At 38.0% G+C, this 19,771-nt stretch overlaps 1 protein-coding gene across 2 annotated transcripts in view; it reads left to right on the forward strand.

Moving 5' to 3' along the window:
- Positions 1-19,771, forward strand: part of dpp6a (dipeptidyl-peptidase 6a) — a 122,746-nt gene that overhangs the window by 73,996 nt on the left and 28,979 nt on the right. For both annotated transcript variants that reach the window (XM_035682104.1, XM_035682114.1), the window contains exon 3: positions 8,809-8,907. In XM_035682104.1, the coding sequence (XP_035537997.1) occupies positions 8,809-8,907 (99 nt within the window). The remainder of the gene's footprint in view (positions 1-8,808; positions 8,908-19,771) is intronic.

Raw genomic sequence — 19,771 nt, forward strand, 5'->3', positions numbered from 1 at the left:
TGAAAGTTGGTGTGGATTAATTAGATATCCTGACCAACTGAGATGAGCTTCAGGATAATGCGGCTCCATAAATCATTCCTCAAGGACAGGTGGTTTGTTAGTGCAAAGACAGTTTATTTTACTCCTTCTCAGGGTTATCATATTCGGGATTGAACTATTAATTGAATCCCTGGATTCTACTGAGTCTAATATTTTTTGTACTTGCCAAATTAAATCCTAATGTATCTTTAATCTGGGATGTCCAGCACACAAAATAGCCATCATATTTAAAGTCAAAATAGTACAGACATTCAGTTTTTATAAAGAAATGGAATAAATTAATGGAAATAGAATGGAGAAAATGTTTTTCCCAGTTGTGAGCCAGGCCTTATCGCCTGCGTACAAGCATGCAGGGACCCAACTTTTTTCCTGTCAACAATGCTGTGGTTTACCGTGACAGGGTACCTAAAATTATGAATAACCACTCAAAAGGCTATCATATTTCACATGCTACTGATGACAATCTCCAAAGATGCATGCATTATTTTCTGTGCGGCAATGCAGTCTATTCAGGCTCCTAACTGTGGAGAAATTGCTATCTCTGCATCTTGAGATGAATTCCTCTCTGTATGATTATGAAGAAAATACTGAATGTGACAAGAAAAGCTTTGATTCCCAGGAACTGATAAAACAACGGCATACTTACTGCTGATTATCTTTATGTGCTAAAAGTAGTCAAAGGCATGAATTACACTACAAAAAACCTTTTATCAAGACAGTTGTGTCTAAGATTTACTCCTAAAGACCTCACTTTAAGTGAAAAAAATAAGTTTTGGAAATTTACTTGTTTTAATAATATTTTAGATCTTGAAACAAGAAAGAATCAAGACAAATCAAGATTGATTTTAAAAAATCTTAAAAGCAAGCAGATTTTCCCCCCACTGCTCTTACGAAGATAACACGTTAAAGGCTTAATTACAGGCAAAAACAACATAGTAGGAAGATTTTTTTTTTGCTGTGCAAATGGGCCCAGGAGTGCAAGATTTTTGCAACACTGTTTAAGTGCTTTAGGGAGAATTTTCCAATTAAAATGCTAAATCCAGCAATCATTCAGAACAACTTATTTTGCTGTAATTACGCATCAAGGAGAAACATTTGGTGAACAAAGGCACCTCAGCCTCAGCAGCAAACTGTAGGAGTTATGAGATAGCATGTTGTTTCCACTCAGTCAGGAGGGTTTGTTGATGGATGCTCCCCTGTAAGACAAGCCAGTCAGTCTCTAACTGCTCCTGACAACCACTTTGTTCTCACACACACGCACAGACTCTCTCGCACACATAGAGCTTCAGTCTCCTTCTCCTTTTCCTTCTCTGACAACCTGTGTCTGCTGTAACTGATAGCTCCATATTACTAAGAGGTTGCTCTGTTCTCTACATCAATACAACTAGGTCAGATGTTCACAATTGGCATCTGGGTATTCCTCAGACTGAAGGATGTCAGGCTGACTGACAAAGTGACAACTAACTCAAATTGTGGGAAGATCACATGTTGCATTCATTTGGCGCAGCTGAATGCAAGCAGTACAGAGATAATTGCATAAAGCTGACACTAAGTTAGATCACTCTCATGAAGAATTCAGCTCTTCAGTTGCACTGAACATTTTGTTGTACATCTGTAAGTATGTTTTCATAGCCTTTTTTGATTATATTCACAGGGGTATATTCACTTGTGCCACCCCAGTCAAATAAAGTCCGGAAACGCTCCTGGAAGTTAAATCCCAGCCACTCTTTTCTTATTTTGTGTACTGACATACAGTGTCGTAGCCAGGATTTCAGAAACAAAGAGTTCTCCAATGCACCATTTACATTTACACTATTTACTAAATAAACCAATGTTTATAAAATATTTAGCATTTGGATTGTACATATTTCATGTAACTGTTTTAATTATGCTTTCTGTAAAAAAAAAAAAGAAAAAAAAAAGAAATCCCAACACAAAAATCCAAATTCTTCTCCACATTACCAGGAATAAAATCCCAAGGGAGGAATTATTTATTTGTTTATTTGTATACATGTATAAGTTGTAAAATTGAAACATTTGTCTAAAAAAGGTTGGAACCTGTGTAAACTCCCTGCGTGTAAAAAAATGTTTTTTATATATCATTAGTAACAGAAGATGCATCCTCTGTTTTACCAATGTCAGACTTTCACTTTCAATTTAGCATCTTTACATTATTCTGTCCCATAACTAAATAATTATTACATGACTTGAGTTGAGTTCACACATGTGCACATGTCACACAGTCATCAGAAACTTTGACATGAAAGGTGCAGCAGAATTCCAGTTTACTATAACTAGCATAGTATATTATACCCACAGTGGGTTGAACTCGCGAAAACATGTTTCTGGCCACTAGTGGGGAGCAGAAACAAGCTGCAAACACAATCCTGGCCATAGTCTCAACTCATAACCCTGATTTGGACACACATAAACATTAGCATTCATTTGGAATCGTGTTTCGGTCCACCTTGAGGATATTAGTCTATACGTACATGACATTGGTAAAACAGAGGATGTAATTCCTTTATATGATAGAATTACATCTTTATTTTGTAGTCAACACTACCAACTTACTGTATTTGAGTCACGTGGAGATCCTCACATTATCTTTTAAATTTTGCAAGTTCAGCGTTCGATCCGAACTCCCTCTGCTTTAGCATTGTATTGAAAAGAGGTCGTGCTACATTAGCATATAAACTGCTCAAGTGAGCTGACCCCGCTGGGTCTGACAGGTCGCTTTTGTCAGACTAATTCAAAGTTTCTGCCTATGATCACAGCACTCTGTGAGGACGAGATAAAGACATACTTAACTCCAGAAAATGGTTGTGCCTATTAGAGATTGTGCTATATTTAAAAATGTAATTTTAAATGTAAACTCTTAAGTAAATTTCTCCATTAACTGCCTCTGTGTTCAATCCATAAATCTGGCTTTCAGAACTGATTATAAAATCAGTATTTATCCCTTCTAAACCTCACCATCTGATGGGAGGCTGCAATTTATGTGCGCTATTGCATTTCCCTGCAGTCTATACACAGTCTGGTGACTCTGATAATCACACTCAAAACTCAAGTGATGCACCAAGCAGATGCCTACAAAGGTGTTTTTCTCCCCCATGATGAAATCAGGGAGGAACTGAGGATCAGTCTGTCCATCTGTTAGGCACAATATGCCACACGCAGCTCGCACACAGCTCACGCTCCCGTTTGGAGAATGATGCAAGTCGATGTTGCGTTCTTCCAATTTAAATACACGTTGATTGGTAAAAAAGGAACTCGCATTTTGTGTTCTTGCTGAACTTTGTCAAAAAAATATTTCCCAGCACTTGTACTCCAACCAAGAAAGTCAACTGTTACCTAGCCTCAAATTGTAACTTCCTCCTAGCGCTGAAACGATTAGTGGATGATCGATTAGTCCAGTGTTTTCCAACCTTGGCATCAGGACACCCACAAGTGGTCGCAAGTTGAACCTAAGAGATCATGATATTTAAATAATAAATATACTATGCATAAACATTTTCTGCTTCCAGTCTGTTTTATGTATTATAAATTAAATGTCTTTAGATAGTAATGGTCAGAGGAAACAAGCAATCTAAATATGTTGCTTTGGGAGCATGTGCCATACATTTTTCTTTTTTTATGACATTTTATAGACTAAATAACTTATTAAAATAAAAAATAAAAAGATTATAATTACAGCCCTACTTGCTGTCAAATGTATTTGAGTTAAGTGCCTCGAGTTGAAATGCATATAAGAATCACAGAATTTATTCCCCATGATTTGTTATTAATATTTTAGATGCTCTTTAGACATTATGCTGTCATTGAAGTGTGAGTATTACATTTTGCTGTTATTTTTCTGACGTATAATATCCGGCTCTTATGATCATATCCACTTGAAGAGATGTCACACTGATCCGAAGGCTGACATTAAACTTTTTTTTTTTTTGTCAACAGTGTGATATGTCATGCTGTTAACATGACAAGAGGAAGATGTTTAGTGTCATTTCATGTTGCCAGCCTCTGTCTGAACCTCCCCTTCCTCCATCCATCTGCTCTTTAAAGATGATTTCTCCGACAGCTGCGACACATGGATCAAAGCAAGTGTCAGATTAAAATTAGGGGACGTGGTCACAGTTTGCTGAGAAAGCATTTGGAGTTGTTTAACCCCTCTCCAGTGTTTCCATTACTGACATGTATTAAGCTCCAGTTTGATCAGTCATTGTTACTTAATCTTTCATAGTGGTTTGCAAATATATGATGTGGCATGTTGGATAATCAACTTTACATCACTGCTAATCATTTTTAGCTGCACTAGCGACATAGCTCTATGGAGGGTAATGTTGACCAGTCCACCCCTTTTGGTCTAGACTGAAGTGAGTGTACTATTAGATGGATTGCTATGACATTTTGTAAAGATATTAATGCACAGTGTATCCTAATGAATTTGATGATCCCTTGACTTTTCCTCTCACATTTTTGGTTTTCAGTGAAATGACTCGAAAAGCCTGGGCGGTATGAAGGTATTACGTTATACTATAGTATTTAGAAATCCCGAAGGTATTATTTTCAATTTGATTAATAATAGAGGCGCTCCTCTCTCTGGTTGATTGATCATATTGGCTCTTAGATTGTTTATTTTCCATGTGCTCAGTTTGGATTTGAGTTTAAACATCTAAGAGTCTGTCCATTCTGGATTAAAAGCTATGTCTCAGCCTGTCTACTTCTCTCTTTTTAGAGCATGCCATGTGAAGTTACTTTTCTCTGACTCACTTACTTCTCCGACTGTCTATCATCTCGTCTCGCCTGTGTGTGTATCTAACTCATTGAGTCGAGTCGCAATGTTTATCGGAATGCACAGATCTGACTGGCTGAGTGGCATCACGTGACATGATTTAAAATGCCTGCAATTTCAGTTTTGTCAGCCGCTAAACCAGTGTCATGAATGCTAGAAAAGCTGTGCGGGTCAGAATGAAACGCTCCGGCTCTGCAAAGCAGTGTTTCTCCCAGATTGTGTCAACAGTTCCTTCAGCAAGAATCTTTGGAAGAAGGCGTTTCCTTTATATTGTTTATTCTGTGGGCCGTAAGTATTAAAACCCTGCAAGACTCAGCTAATTGACCTTTTTCACAGCAGCTATCTTGACATTAAACAGTAGGGTAATACCAATGACACCAATTAAGGCACCATGCCATTTAGTCTTCCCAGTGAGCCAACATGCACAATAGCAGCACATACCCTGACTCTGTTTGACCTGAATGGAACACAATATTTTATCATCTATCTAATACCATTGGTAACACCTGTGATTACCCTACTATTTCAGGTCAAAATGGCTGCTGTGAATGGGGTCTAGTGCATATTAGACACGCAGCATTGTAGGCTGGACAATGTCATACATGCTACAAATGACATCTATCCCCGGCTGCTCAGCTTTTATGGTTTTTGTGGGTTTATTTGCACAAACTCCATCATATACTGTATAACATGTGTGAAATGTCAGGAAGGTATAACAATAAAGATACCGCACAAGCCTATTTGGTACAGACGTTCGTGTTCCATTTAGGATGAATCATAGTAACTTTGGTGAGGCTTTAATCTATGATGACATATCTATAAAACCTTTGATATAACAAGCAGCTTCCGTTGTACTTTGTGATCATATTAGCATACTAACGTTAGAATTTAGCTCAAAAAACCAGTAGTCAAAAGTACACCGTCACATGTGGCTGTAGATGTTGGCTGTAGCAGTGTTGCAGCTTGATTAATGAATCTTTTCAACATATTTTTAAAGCCTTTGTCCCCACCTAATGTCAGCATGGTGTTCAGATAAACTTGTTGTGAGATACTGTAGGTAATCCATAACACTGAAGAGCGTTTGGCTTTTATCTGTGTAGAAAACCGTTAGTATGACTGCATGATGATGAACCTGGTAAGCAAGTTGTTTTGATGCTACTTCAGTGATTTATGTGCTTGTGAGAAGCTTCAGCGCCTGAGAATTTAGATTTGGTCGTGAAACATCATCCTTTTTAATGCAGGAAGCTTTTCAAATTCACATAAAACCCTTACTTTTTGCTAGTCTTCCAGGTTTTATTTTCTTTCTGCAGCTATATACTGTTCCAAACTCTAAATCACTGATATCAGAGCCGCTTACAAGAACGCATCATGTAAAAGGTTTTAAAACAAGCCACATTTTCAACCACTTTACCAGACAGCCATATCATTTCTCTGCAACTTGATCTTACCTATAATAGATGCCTCACTTACATGAAGTGAAACCATTGGCTTCCTGGCAAGTAGCAAAAGCTTTCACCTGCCTGAGAACATATAGTGCAGTATGAATTTAAAAATTGTTGGCTGTAAAATGTATGTAAATGTATTTCATTGCCAGCTAAGACATGCAAAACACTGGTATGGTCTTTTGATGTTCCAGAAGTTTCTCTACCACTGAACCAGCACAGTGGGTCATCCGCCCTTATGGACCTTCAAACTCACCTAAAAGCATTTTCATTATTCTGGGTTTCAATAGACAGTTACAGAGTCACATAATGTTCTGCCTTGTCCAGACATTTCAACCCTGCAAAGTTCCAAAAGAAACACTTATACTAGTCCCTTTTTGGCATGAAAATGTCACATTTAATAAGCAGATTTATTTGAAAAACATGCTTTATTTTTTCCTTCCTCCTACTTCTTTTTTATTAATCTTTATTTTTTGTCAAATCCTTTGAGTAGAGCATGTTTGGACCTCTTTCTGGTCCATTTTCATATGTTGCTGCCTAACCTCCTTCCCAAAATCTGGTTATGTAAAAATTTAGCAAAGCATCACTCAGATATTGTACGTCTTCCAGTAATTATTATGTTATTCTCAACTTATTTGTCCTGTTTTCTTATTTCATTTCTGTTCTTTTTTCGTTTCACCTTATTGCAAAGCAATTCTGGCAACTTTTTCTGTGTGAAGACAGAAATAATACATTAATGGTGTTATTATTAATAGTGATTGCAGTAGTTATACCAGAGATACATAAAATCTGGCCATTAGTTGAGTGAGGGTAAGAAAAACATATAAAGTAAAAAAGCTCAGATACCATACACATAATTCAAACGTACCTTAGGCGAATTAGCCTCATATTAAAGAAAATTATTACATGTAGCATTGATGTAGGTATAATGTTTTGAAAGAAAATCTATTTTCAGTTTTTGAAATCTAAAGTTAAACCTTTGAATACTGAATATTTATTATAAAGTTTTCTTTTTTTTTTCTTTTGTTATCCTGCTTTACTTTCTGCACTCGTCTCCATTATATATATATGTAGAATAAAATAAGAAATGGCTGTTGCAGCCAAACAATCACCTCACATATAAATTGATAGCTGCAGCATGGACACAGACAGGTTAAGCAGAGGGATTAAACTTCACTTCATTGGAAAGACAGTCCTGTAGCTAAAATATCACAGCTTTGATCCTCCTCGCAACCGAATGTGCATCAACTGTCTTGTCCCTGTTCAGGAGACTAAATCCAGCAAGACCTTTTTAAGTCAACGTTAAACCAAAACTTGCCACGATGAAACTTCAGGCTGAGAATGTTCCTGCTAAATTCAAGGCAACTTTATCTGTATGGAGCCTTTCAACAACAAGGCATTATGAAAAGAAACCTGCAAAACAAAGCATGTCCTGACATATTGCCATTTTCTTTTTATCCTCCCACCACGTATACAGAGGTGAAATGAGTCATATTATGTAGCAGCCAGGAGATGATATGATGAGCATTGATGGATGAAATTAGGCTGAAATGAATTGCAGGAGGCATCTGCTGTAAATATAGATGTCTGGCCTGATGATCAGAAGCCGCACTAGTCTTAATCAAAGGCCTGAGGGACTTAACACGATTCTCTGCTTTCTTATTTTTACTCATGTGTTTTTTTCCCTCTGTCTCAGCTGCAGTCTTTATTCTTTTAAAGGTGAACAGTTGCAGCCTGCGGGAAAAAGTTGTTAAGATGCAGGCTGAAATCAAAACGTGTCAAGAGGATGTTATTTGTTCTCGTGTTGTCAGAAGCAGCAAGAAAAAAACTATATAACAATTCAAAAGTTATTAAATTGTTTATTTTGAATCTATTATAAATGTCACACATAAAAATATATTGTAGCATTACAGCTTTAGGTAAAAGTATTTTACTAATGACTAACTATCAAATATTGATGTAACCCACATACTCTCATCAGAACAAGCTGCTTCTCATTTTTCTTACTTTTTAAAGAGAAAACTTTCTAAATCTGCCCTTTTTTATAGCTGGATATCGATCTAACAGACATGGTATTTGTGATGACATGATACGATCACTCAAACTTTAACAATAACACTTGTGGTCTGGTTTTGATGTACTGCCAGCTGCCGGATGAGCCACCTACAGTATAATAGTTGCTATGTTATGTGGCAATTAAATCTGAAACAGAGCTGCTAGGAACAGGATGACAGGATACTGATCGGTTACATTTAGCTCTAAATTATATAAAATTAGTAGTGAGGACGTGAAGCATTATTTATAACTTATTATGCCCTTTATTTTTGTCCTGTTAAATATATTTCCCTATAACCGCAATCATTGTGAAGCCTTTAATTTGCATTATGAGGCTTTATAAAGCTTACAAAGCATTTTTACTGTTTTACTCACTCCAGCATGTTATGGAAAGAAAAACCTACAAGGGTTTCTGTAATTGATACACGAGGAGTTGCAGAGTTTTCTTTATGTTAACGCTGTGGTTGCTTCCTTTTGCAGGTGAGGATGACCGCCTGGCTCTCAAGGGCAAGGTGACTGTTGGAGACCTTTTTAGAAAAGACTTCAAGGTTCATGACCCCAATGCCAAATGGATAAGCAGTAAGTAATCCTATTCATTTTAAGGCTTGCACAGTTTATTGAATTTGAACATGTTGAAAATGTCAGGTTGTTTTAAAATATTCTGATTCACACATTGCAGGAACAACAGTTACATCCCAACTGTAGGAATACTGCACATACTGGGCCTCCATCCATATAGCACCTTTTTCTGTCTAACACCTATGAACTATTTCTCCCTGCTGCCTAGTTGTTTAAGTCTTCTTAATGCTTTCCTAAAATCCTATTTCCTTTCTGTTGTTTTGCTGGCCAATGAATGTCCTCTTTACCAGTTGTTGACCAATCAGAATCAAGAAGGGCAGTGCTTAGCATTCGGAGGAAGAAGACACCCTAACACAGAGAAAGTTACATTGAGCTTTATATTGCTCCAGAAAAGGAACTGACATAAGTGGTTTGCTTGTATTTTTTATATCTGCAAAAAATATTTGTGTGTTGTGACACAAAAATACTCAGCTTAACAGCTTAAACACCAGTTTCAGAAATGGTAATAATTGTTTCACTTATTAAGGGTATTGATGTACGTATTTTGACTGTATTTTCCTATATGATTTATTATATCAAGAATATTGCAACTAAAGATATATTTCTTATTTTAGCTTCATAAAATAACACACCACAGTTTAAACAGCAAACATAGTATTTACTGAAATGATGACTGTTGTTTGTTCTTGTCTTTTACACCATCTGTCCCTCCTCTGTCTTTGTGAAACTCTGTGTTTCTGTACATTAGGTGTGTGTTTGTGTGTGGGTGGGTGGGTGTCTCCTTCCTGTGTGACATCCCTGCAAACGATTTATCCCATATGCTTCAATAGCTACCCAATTACCTGTAACCACAACCCTCATTTTTCTGTGATCAATGACAGCGTGTGGATGCTGCTATTGTTACAATTCATCACCACCTATTTCAAAGGCTTGTTTTTTAATAGGACTGTGACAGTATAAACACTCACAGAACCACAGGGAGCCAATTGGAGGAAAAATTATATACTTTATTTTGTATCAAGGTAAAACAGCGACTTGATGCAGCCGCACATGTCTCAGTGCGCCATTGAAGAAAATGATCACAGCTCCAAGATGTGAGGAATCTGTACAGCTGAAGGATTAATGAGGTGGATTTTGTCTTCTCTTGTGCCCGACGAAGCTGTCTCCTCCAATCACAGGATCTAAGATGGCTCCTAGAAACGGCACAGCTGTTAAATTTCGCCTCACATCCTGAAATCTCAAAGCCGTCCCCTCTGTGATTGGCTGTAATTAGAACGCTGAAAACCCATATTTATTTTATTAGTGACAAGAAGCTTCCATTCCTCTGGATCTCAGATGATGAGCTGGGTAAAAATTGTCTGGCCTGATTGTCAGTGTTTGTTGTAGCTACAGGTTCCCATATGTGCTTAAGGATGAGACATCTCTCATGTGGCTTATCTGTCGCGTTTGCTAGCTGTGACCCACAAACGTTAAATAAACTCAGTAAATAAACTGATCGCGCTTGACTGAGACTTGGTGAACATCACAGACTGTGATACTACTGTACACATCTGGAAGGTAACATCTGTTCTTCGATGTTCTCAGTGAAAGCTCAAACAATGATTAGAGGCATATTTCTGACACCAACAGAGAGGTTGGAGTACATAGGATCATTATGATTCATGAAAATGAATTAATTATTTTTACAAAATATTCCTTTAGCTGAAGACTGTTACATAAGATGTACACAGATAAGCGCTTAGTCATAATCCATTCATACACAAAAAGCCTTAAAACGACTTGTCATTAGAAAGGCTGTCCGCTCTTTCATCTCTTCCTTTTTGTGCTGTTGACAGTACCATCCTTGATCTCGGGTATTTTTAGTGTATCATTAGATACAGCTGACAAGGAGTAGAGAAAGGGGCAGAAAGAGGGAGAGAGATCCATCAGCGGATTATTTTGTCTTCGTTAGTGTGCCATTTTTACTAGACCCAGTGCTCGAACAACCTGCATGCTTTCAGGGATGTCAATAGGATTTGCAGTAATGGCTTCCCCGGTTGGGGGCTGAAATTGAATTTTTTTAAAACCTAATTTAGCCCGGTTTTATGTTTTCCCTTCCCCTGGCTGTCTCCACCTATCAATCAATTCCCTGGAGAATATAACCTCAAGAACCCTTAATGATCATATATTAGGCTATTTTTACCAGAAAAAATTGCTTCCTCATGTCTTGTCCAACAGTATTAGCTGAAATATATTCTGCACTTAAGTGTCATTATGTGCTCTTTTATTACTACTCACAGTGGTTGCAGAGACTGTGATCCATGCCTGTGCAGCCTATGGCTAATCATGTTAAAGGATATTTTTGGTTTATTACAAATTGGGTTTTATATATTTTATTTATATTTATATTAATAGTGGTTTTGGCTATCATTCTTATCTTTAACAACACCGTAGAGTATGCTGCAAAATTAGTAAATAGAAGAAGGAAACAGCCATGTTGAAAAATGCTTGTTTATGTTGGGTGCTTCAGGTACCAGCGAGACGATAAAATACGACCCAAGAATCCGATAGGTCCATAAGTTTGAAGGCTCATCAGTCTCCAAAACACTGAACAGCAGTTTCTATTACTATAATACTTGTTGTTAAATCCACACATGCCTTTCATTGTCCAGTGCAGCATCTTCCCAGATTACGTGGAATTGTACTGTGGAGAAATATTGAGCCAGGTTCTTTTTTGAAGTACAACCCTGACTTTTTTTGCTGGGGGTTGCAGGGATGCTGTGTGTCTGAAAACAGCCCTATCCAAATTTATTTGAAAGCAAAAAAAAAACGAAGGCCAATGGAAAACTTATTGGCAAACTTTAAGGTTTCAACTTTGACCTACCATACTTACCATAGTTGTGCAGATGCACAGTTTTCCTACTGAGGGATTATTACCGACACTCAGGTAGTTTTCAAATCAGTTTTATGTTAAAATAAATTATGGATGCACTGATCCAACTTCTTCTTTCACAATTCCATTTCCAATATCTCACTCTATGGGTATCTGACAGTACTGACGTCATATCAGATACTAGTGTTCTCTTTATACCATATTTAAATCTGTACATCTCATTGTATGGAAGTCATTGGGGTTGCTTTTATGTAAGGTCACAGGGGGCCTGGGATTTATTTGGCGTAAAAACAAGAGTCAAGGACCCATTGTGACTGAATGAATATAAACTGAAATCGGAAACATTTTGTTTTGTAATTGCATTGCCAAATCAGCTGAATTTCATGTTTATCAGGTAAATCATGGCTGATACTCTATTAGTGAGGTCAGTACCAACGCAATCAGATCTTTACAAGTAAAGTGCAAACTTGTTTCTTGTCTGATTGACACATTCACAGGTCTCAGTAATTAACCTGAGAGTACAATGTTGCCATAACCAGTAGAATCGATGGCCAAAGCAACAAATTATACCCAAGTTGAAATAATCTAAATTATCCTTGTTATCAAAGTATCCAAGCTGCATTAACAACTTCACTGTGCATCAGTACTTATTCATGTTCTGAAGCCATCACTGTTACTCTCCCTGGTTAGGTAATTGCACAGTTAGCAGACACCGCTGATATCTCACAAATGCCCTTTTTTTACCACTCCATCTGAATTAAACAGACACAGCATCAACATCATTCTCACAGCACCAAGGTGAAGTCAGCCCTGTGGGGCACGAAGCAGGCACTCCGAGCAGCTGCTTGCCATTTTAATGGCCACATTTCCTCTTGTTTGCAGCTCCAGGATGCCTCTTGTCCCGCTGATGTTTGTTAAATATGGTGAAGGGGGAGCCATTTGTAAAATGGTCGACCAATTGGGACTACCTAAAAGTGTTATCGCCGTGACTTTGAGAGGGACTTGTGACTGTGATTTAGATAAGAGTGAAGCATAGTAATGTTTGCTTTGTCAGTGTGTGTACACTCTTTCGTGCATGTCGGAGAATTACCTCGTTCCTGAATGATGCACAACCTCTCATCTTTAATGTTTATGTAAAGCAATCACTTTGGAGAAGATTAGCCAGTTGTCTCACTCCCTTATTGACTTTTCATAGCTCTGCTCCCATGACACAACATGAGTAATGATGTGAATGTCATTTGTTAATGGAGTTCTGCAATGGGTCTTTTTCTTACCAATGAGACATATCAAATTAGCTCATACGCTCATTGTTAGTATCCAGTGTTCATTGAGTGTCACAGACGATCAGCCTTTGTAAAATGCTAACATTATATGAAGCAGCAGGTGCAAATATCCTCTTTTGAGATGACCCAGTTTTACAGGAAGTTTGACTGATGCTTAATCTGAGAGGAAGTCTTGGCACAGACTCGAATTTTACCGTCCCTTTCAACCTCCAGAAAGTGATGCGGCAACTTGGCTTTTGACTGAAACAAACTGTCACAACAACTGATGTTCAGTGTTTTAATACCCACGGTAGAATAGTAAAAAAGTCTCTTAGCTCCTTAGCCGCTAACGTCACGGCAACATCTGAGGAGTTGGATGTCATCTTTGATCCAAGTTTTGAGCAACAAAAACTGAAAAACAGCTATTTCAGTCAGGTTTTGTCCAACTTAAGAATTTTGCCAAAATTAGATTGCTCCTTTCTTACAATGACAAAAGAGAAAGCTTTTATCATTCTCATTTTGATTGTACTGTATTGTGTTCCTTCCTTTCATGAAGAAGCAATGGCACAGCTCCACATTGTGTAAAATTCTCAGAAAAGCTGTTGATCAGAACTTCAAGTAGGGACTAAATTGCACTCAAGTCAGATCTGTATACTGATAACAAAAGTTATGCTAGCTATTAAAGTCAGCTAATTAAGGTTTATGTTGTTGAGGTATAAATACAGTAAATGCAGGATGGAATATTTCTGCAGCAGCTACCACAGTTTGTTTAGACCAACACATCTCTACTGCAGCTGAATATCCAGCAAGAGCTTCTACAATCCACATCCCTATAATTCCTACTGCACGTGGCATTCACGTCTAAGCCATGAAATGGACTTACAATCCTTTGAATTCACTTTAGCAGTCTAATCACTGAGAATTCATAGCTTAACTGTGTTTGTGTAACATAGCAGAAAGGCTGTGAGCATCCCTTCCCAGCAAGAGGCCTGCTGGATAATTCTGTTAACAGCAATTCTGCAAACACATTCGTTTAGGAATGAATGAAAAAATCCACATGCAAGCATTATGTTCTTGTAGATGTTCTGGTTGTATGCTTTGGTTTGAGAATTCTGAATAATTATTACAAATAACTCAAATATGGATGTCCATACTCCAATGAGGTAACTCCTTTGAGAGCTTGTATAATAGTATTGAAACTGCGTTTCCTGGCCAAACAAGAGAGCCTGCTCACTGCTGTGATGTCTATTGTCATTATTATTATTGCTATAATTGTTATTTTACGGGCGCTGGCCTGCCTAATGATCATAATTATTATAAACAACGGCATGTCTTTTCAAGTTCAATGATTGGTTTGCAAACACAAGGAAACACAACACTGCTACACTAACACACATACAAGGGATAAAAAATGCTAGAGCACATGAGGACTGTGGCTTGTGAATCAAGCAGCGGCAGATGTTATAGATTTATGAGGAGTATATAAACAGCTGGATGAAATGACCGTCACCTCAGAGGCAGTGAGTCAGATCAATGACACAATGACTTAAGGATTAATTGCAAATTGAGGTTACAGGTTACAAAAAGCAAGTTGATGGAGTGTTTCTGAGAACACTTGGGACTCCCTTGGGAGTCATCTTGGAAGAAATATGGAGTTAGATGAGCAGTGAGTGAGTTTTTGAAGACTTAATGTTTAGCAAATGCTCTACTCAACTGCTTTCAGAGATAATAGACTTATAAGGATATCTGACCACATAGATCACCAGGTTATTTGTCTCTATGTCAGCCCTGCAATGAACTGGCAACTTGTCCAGGGTATATCCCACCTCTCACCCAATGTCAGCTTGGATTGACTTCAGCCTCCCGCAACCCTATATAGATAACCTATTATAGATAATGGGTGGATGGAAACTGCTGTTAAAATAGATGTTCTCTATTATGTTCACAGAACATTTCACAGTGTGGGGATTATTAGTTTTCAGTCTGTCGATCTGCACACACATCTTGGGTCTTTGGCCATGCATACAGTACATCCATGATGTTACCATGTCATATTTAAAAGTTATTCTTCTTTGATGCCTCTTAAATGCACCTTATTACTGGGGTGTAAACCTTTTTTTTGCTCATCTTTGAGCTGTTTATTATTGTTATATAGTTACCTTTTTTTTTTTGCTATGTCCTTCGTTTTTGGGGCTGACTTGTTGGCTTTCTGTGTGTTTTTGTGCAAATGCTTTGCAGTCCATAATAAGAAATAAATGTAATTGTTTTTGCTGGTTTTACTTTAGGATGGTGGAATGATGTGTCAGAATCAGTCTCATTTAAAAAGAGGTATTCTGATTTTGAAGCCAGGACCCTGATGTTAAAGCTGTAATGCAAAGGGTCGAGGAATGTCAATAGCTCTTTTAAGGTTAGAATTTTGCTTTGACCCCTGTTGTTGTTAAGATATCCAAGGTCCAAGTAAACCTAATAATAAGACAGATAGAAAACATTATCTGTATTGGGAAAGCTAACCAGCATGAAACAGAAATTACTTGGCAATGTGCCATGTTGTGTTTTTTTTTCAACCTTAATGATGAAGCAAAAGAGGCAGCAATGAAGCCAGCAGGCAAACACTGATTGGCATCCCTGATAAACATAAATGGCTTCCACTGTGAAAACTGGCCAGCAGCAGGTTTGCAGTAGCCCTGGGTGGTTTCATATTTTGTCAGCAGGTTCATACTTGAGGATTTTGCTCATTTGTTTGCTCTGCCATTCATTTGTTAGTATGCTCATTTATCTTGCAGTTAGAAAAGTTGGTGCCATTGCAAGAGCAGCTTTGCAATAGTATAGAAAAATACACACAGCTATTATGTGGAATTCCCCTTCAAGAAAGATACGAGAATGAAACTACTATTGGAAATTTAATTAAAGTTTTTTATAAGCCTATATTTTACCACATATCTAAGCCAGGTGGCAAACGTTTGAAATTGTATTACTGCATTGGAGATTTTATTTAGCCGGAGACAGACACCATAATTCTCCCCCTCGTGTCGCTTTTATCAGACCAGTCATCATCTGCAGCCGTGGGCATGGACAAATGACCTGGAACCAACAAGAAAAATCCAGAATTTACCACTGTAACCCTGCCTCACCTCACAGCTAATAATATAGTCCGTAAGACCAATTCCAATCCCCCCACAGTGTTTTGTAGTCACATGGTGTTGTTTTATGTGGAGGTTAGGATTTGAGTTTAGGGCCATTTAGAAAGTATTTAAATACCTACTGTGATGTCCAAATTATTTATCTCATTCTTTGTCTGTCTCTATTTGTTTCCATTTTTGAAAGTAACCTCTTTGGTCAGTCTACATTTTAGGCTTGATATAAACTTACTCCTAAGGTAAATTATATTATATGAGTCAAAGAAATTGCAAAAGATATAAGTAGTAATTTTTCTCCTTACTAATCTAACCCATCAGGCTTTTTAGGACGTCTTCTATCAGAACATGGCTGTTGAGGACTCTCACAGTATTCTCTTGGAGTGTTTCTAACCCTCTTAATTGGAACACCACACACTCAGGAGAACTTTGAATGCTCAGAATGCATTGAATGATGTGACTACAATTTTGTCTTCAAGTAAGGGTTAAGTGGGACTGTATAAAGTAGATAGAGAAGACAGTAGAGTGAGCAACGATGAAAAAACATCTAGGGTAATTTCACTTCAAGAAATACTAAAGTTGATTTTCCTTGAAGTAGTATTAACTAGTCTTTCTAGCACTATGCTGTCTCTCTAATTAAGCTGTCATATTGCAAATGAAGCAAAAAGGCTTGGTTGAAGTGTTAATGAAGCCTACAGTACAATGAAGTCATTGAAGTACCAGAAAAAAAACGTTTTTTTTCCCAGGTGAGGGAAAGGACCTAGTGGAGCATCAGAGTGTAGAGATTGTACTAAATTTAAAGGACAATTTAAATATTTTGTGAGTTGTATTTAGTAGTTTTGGCCATCAACTCTATCAGTTTCTAAGACCTGGGAACAGGGTGACATTTCTAGGAAGAAGTTTAATTTGGAAAGAAACATTATCTGTCAGACAATCATATGGGCATTTTGACCCATATGATTGTCTGAACATTATTTTTATTACCCAAACTTACCCAAGTTTTCTTCATAATAGCAGGCATTTCACTTTCAGTTTTACTTCCAAATAAAGGGGTTAGATAATCCGATATCAAATATCATTGCAGTGGAAAGAATAGCCTTGTACACGGACCACTGAAATACAAACATAGAACCCTGTCTCCTGTCCATCTACAAAATCTGCCACAGAAAGGTTCAAAAATGTTCATCACAGCTAAAATGTATTATTACTAAATTAAAGGGGAACTCAACAACTTTTCCACATCAAAGTCTGTGTACAGGTCTTGGAGAGTACTTTTGCACTTTTTTTTAAACTGTTCATTGTGAGAGCAGCAGTGTTATAGGAGTGTGATGTTAAGTCAGTGGAGTACTCATTTAAGGACATTTTACCAAAAAAGTATAGCCCTGACATCACCATAAAATGAGCAATAAAAAATCAAAGGACTTTGTCTTTGTCACACTAAATCACATAACAAACAAACTGAATATTTTGTCCTCAAAGTTGATGTGTTAGAAGCAGGAAAAATGGGCAAATAAGGATTTGAGCGACTGTGATGGCTAGACGACTGGGTCAGAGCATCTCCAAAACTGCAGCTCTTGTGGGGTTTTCCCAGTCTGCAGTGGTCAATATCTATCAGAAGTGGTTCAAGGAAGGAAAAGCAGTAAACTAGATACAGGGTTATGGGTGACCAAGGCTCACTGATGCACGTGGGGGAGCGAAGGCCGTGTGGTCTGATCCAACAGAGGAGCTACTGTAGCTCAAATTGAAAGGTGTCAGAACACACAGTGCATCGCAGTCTGTTGCATATGGGGCTGTGTAGCTGCAGACCAGTCAGGGTGCCTAGGTGGTCATAATGTTATGGTTGATCGGTGTATAAAATTGGTCCTTCTCTCTCACTTTCTCTGTCTCACTCAAGTGTGTAGCCTCCTATCTCAGCCTCCCTGGAGTGAGGCTGGGTTAGGGCTGTGCCCAGGGCAGGAGGCTGTATTAATAAGACATACTGCCATGGAAAGGTATAGATCACAGGAGAAAACAGGGCCCTGGGCTAATGCACAGTGAGTGAAGGTAGAGTGGAAAGAGAAAGAGAGAGAGAGCTAGAAAGAGATGGATTGAAGGGAAGACATAATGCCTAGGGTACTGTGAAAGAATAGATGGCTCTTGGTCTTTGAAAGAGCAGAAAACAAAGAGTTGGATAGGTGAAGGAGGGATGATAAGGTCTAAAATGATGAACTCAGCAGGAGGACTTATAAAAGGGCAGTAATGGGAAGGATTTGAGCGATTTGAGGTATATCTGAGGTGTCTTAGGGCATGTGGATAAAGAAGAAGAAGATCAGTGATTTGGTGAAGAATATAGATGAAAAGGCACCTTAAAGAGATGCAGAATGAAGGCTGACTATGAAAACAGAGAAAATCACAAAGTAAAATTAAGTCTAATCAATTTCTCTGACCACTGATTTATCATCACATTAACTTTGTTTTTACACATTCAAGTCCCATCATCTGCGATTACCATTTCATATATAAAACTAGACTGTTTATCAGGATGCCACACAGAGTCAAACTAAAATAATGGGGTATGGTGGAAAAAAAGCAGCACTCCTTTATTTATCCCTGTGATTTCCATGACGGAGTCCATTTTATACCCTTGTTAGTATGCCGATGGTTTTTAACAAGGAGACAAAAGCTGTTGAGGGGGCGTTTGGCTATGCCAATCTAAAAATGTCTGAAAATGCTCTCCCAAGCACGTTCTGAATTAAAGCCATTGTGATGGTAATTTTGTCACCTCTAATGGACAATTAGATATGCTAGCAGATAGAGACCACTCTGCATAACAATCTCTGGGTTCTAATTACCTCGGCAAATGGCGTAGTTGCTCGTGCGCCTATGGATCACTAAAGCAATAAGACAGAGCTGCGCAGATAGATTGAAGGTGAAAGGGGGCAGTTGCTGTATTAAACTCATCCTTCCCTGATAAAGGCCTGATGGATGAGGAGCTGTGTGAACTTTCATACATCTGTCAAATAATGGCTCCCTTCAAGAGTTTCCTCTGGTGGCCTGAACTCACTGTGTTTGTGCTTGAAGCATTTGTATTCAGGCACAGCTGTGTCTTTTCTAAAGCATCAAGTAGGTCCAATTCTAGAGCACTTTTGTTAAACCTAGTTGAAAGTTGAAATGTTCTCTTCATAAATTACATTTCATTTTGGGAAAAATGTCACTCTAGTGCTGCACATTGGACCATACCATAAAGTTGTATAAAATGCCCTGAAAAACTTCCTCTCAATTAGCCTCTTAATATGAGCCTTCTCATTGGTTCCAAGAGGGCGGCATTAGTTGGAAAATGGTAATGTCACATACTTCCATGCACGAATCAAGATTCTGCAATAGTAAGTAGTAATTTTGGAGCTGTTTCCATCAGTCAAATTAGCCTTTTTATATCTACAAATGCTGCAGGCCACTCTCTGTGGCAACCACGTTGATCCACCATGTTTCTATAGTAGCCCAGAAGGGACGAACCAAACACTGGCACTTGGTTGGGGGTTTTCACGGCCAAAGTAGTTTATTCTTCAGGCTGAGAAGAGTAGGGAGACCTTGATGTGACATACCAGAGAAAATGATTC

Source organism: Morone saxatilis, unplaced genomic scaffold (genome assembly GCF_004916995.1).
Source record: "Morone saxatilis isolate NCDOM2014 unplaced genomic scaffold, NCSU_SB_2.0 Contig0, whole genome shotgun sequence".
NCBI classification, from domain to species: Eukaryota; Metazoa; Chordata; class Actinopteri; family Moronidae; genus Morone; species Morone saxatilis.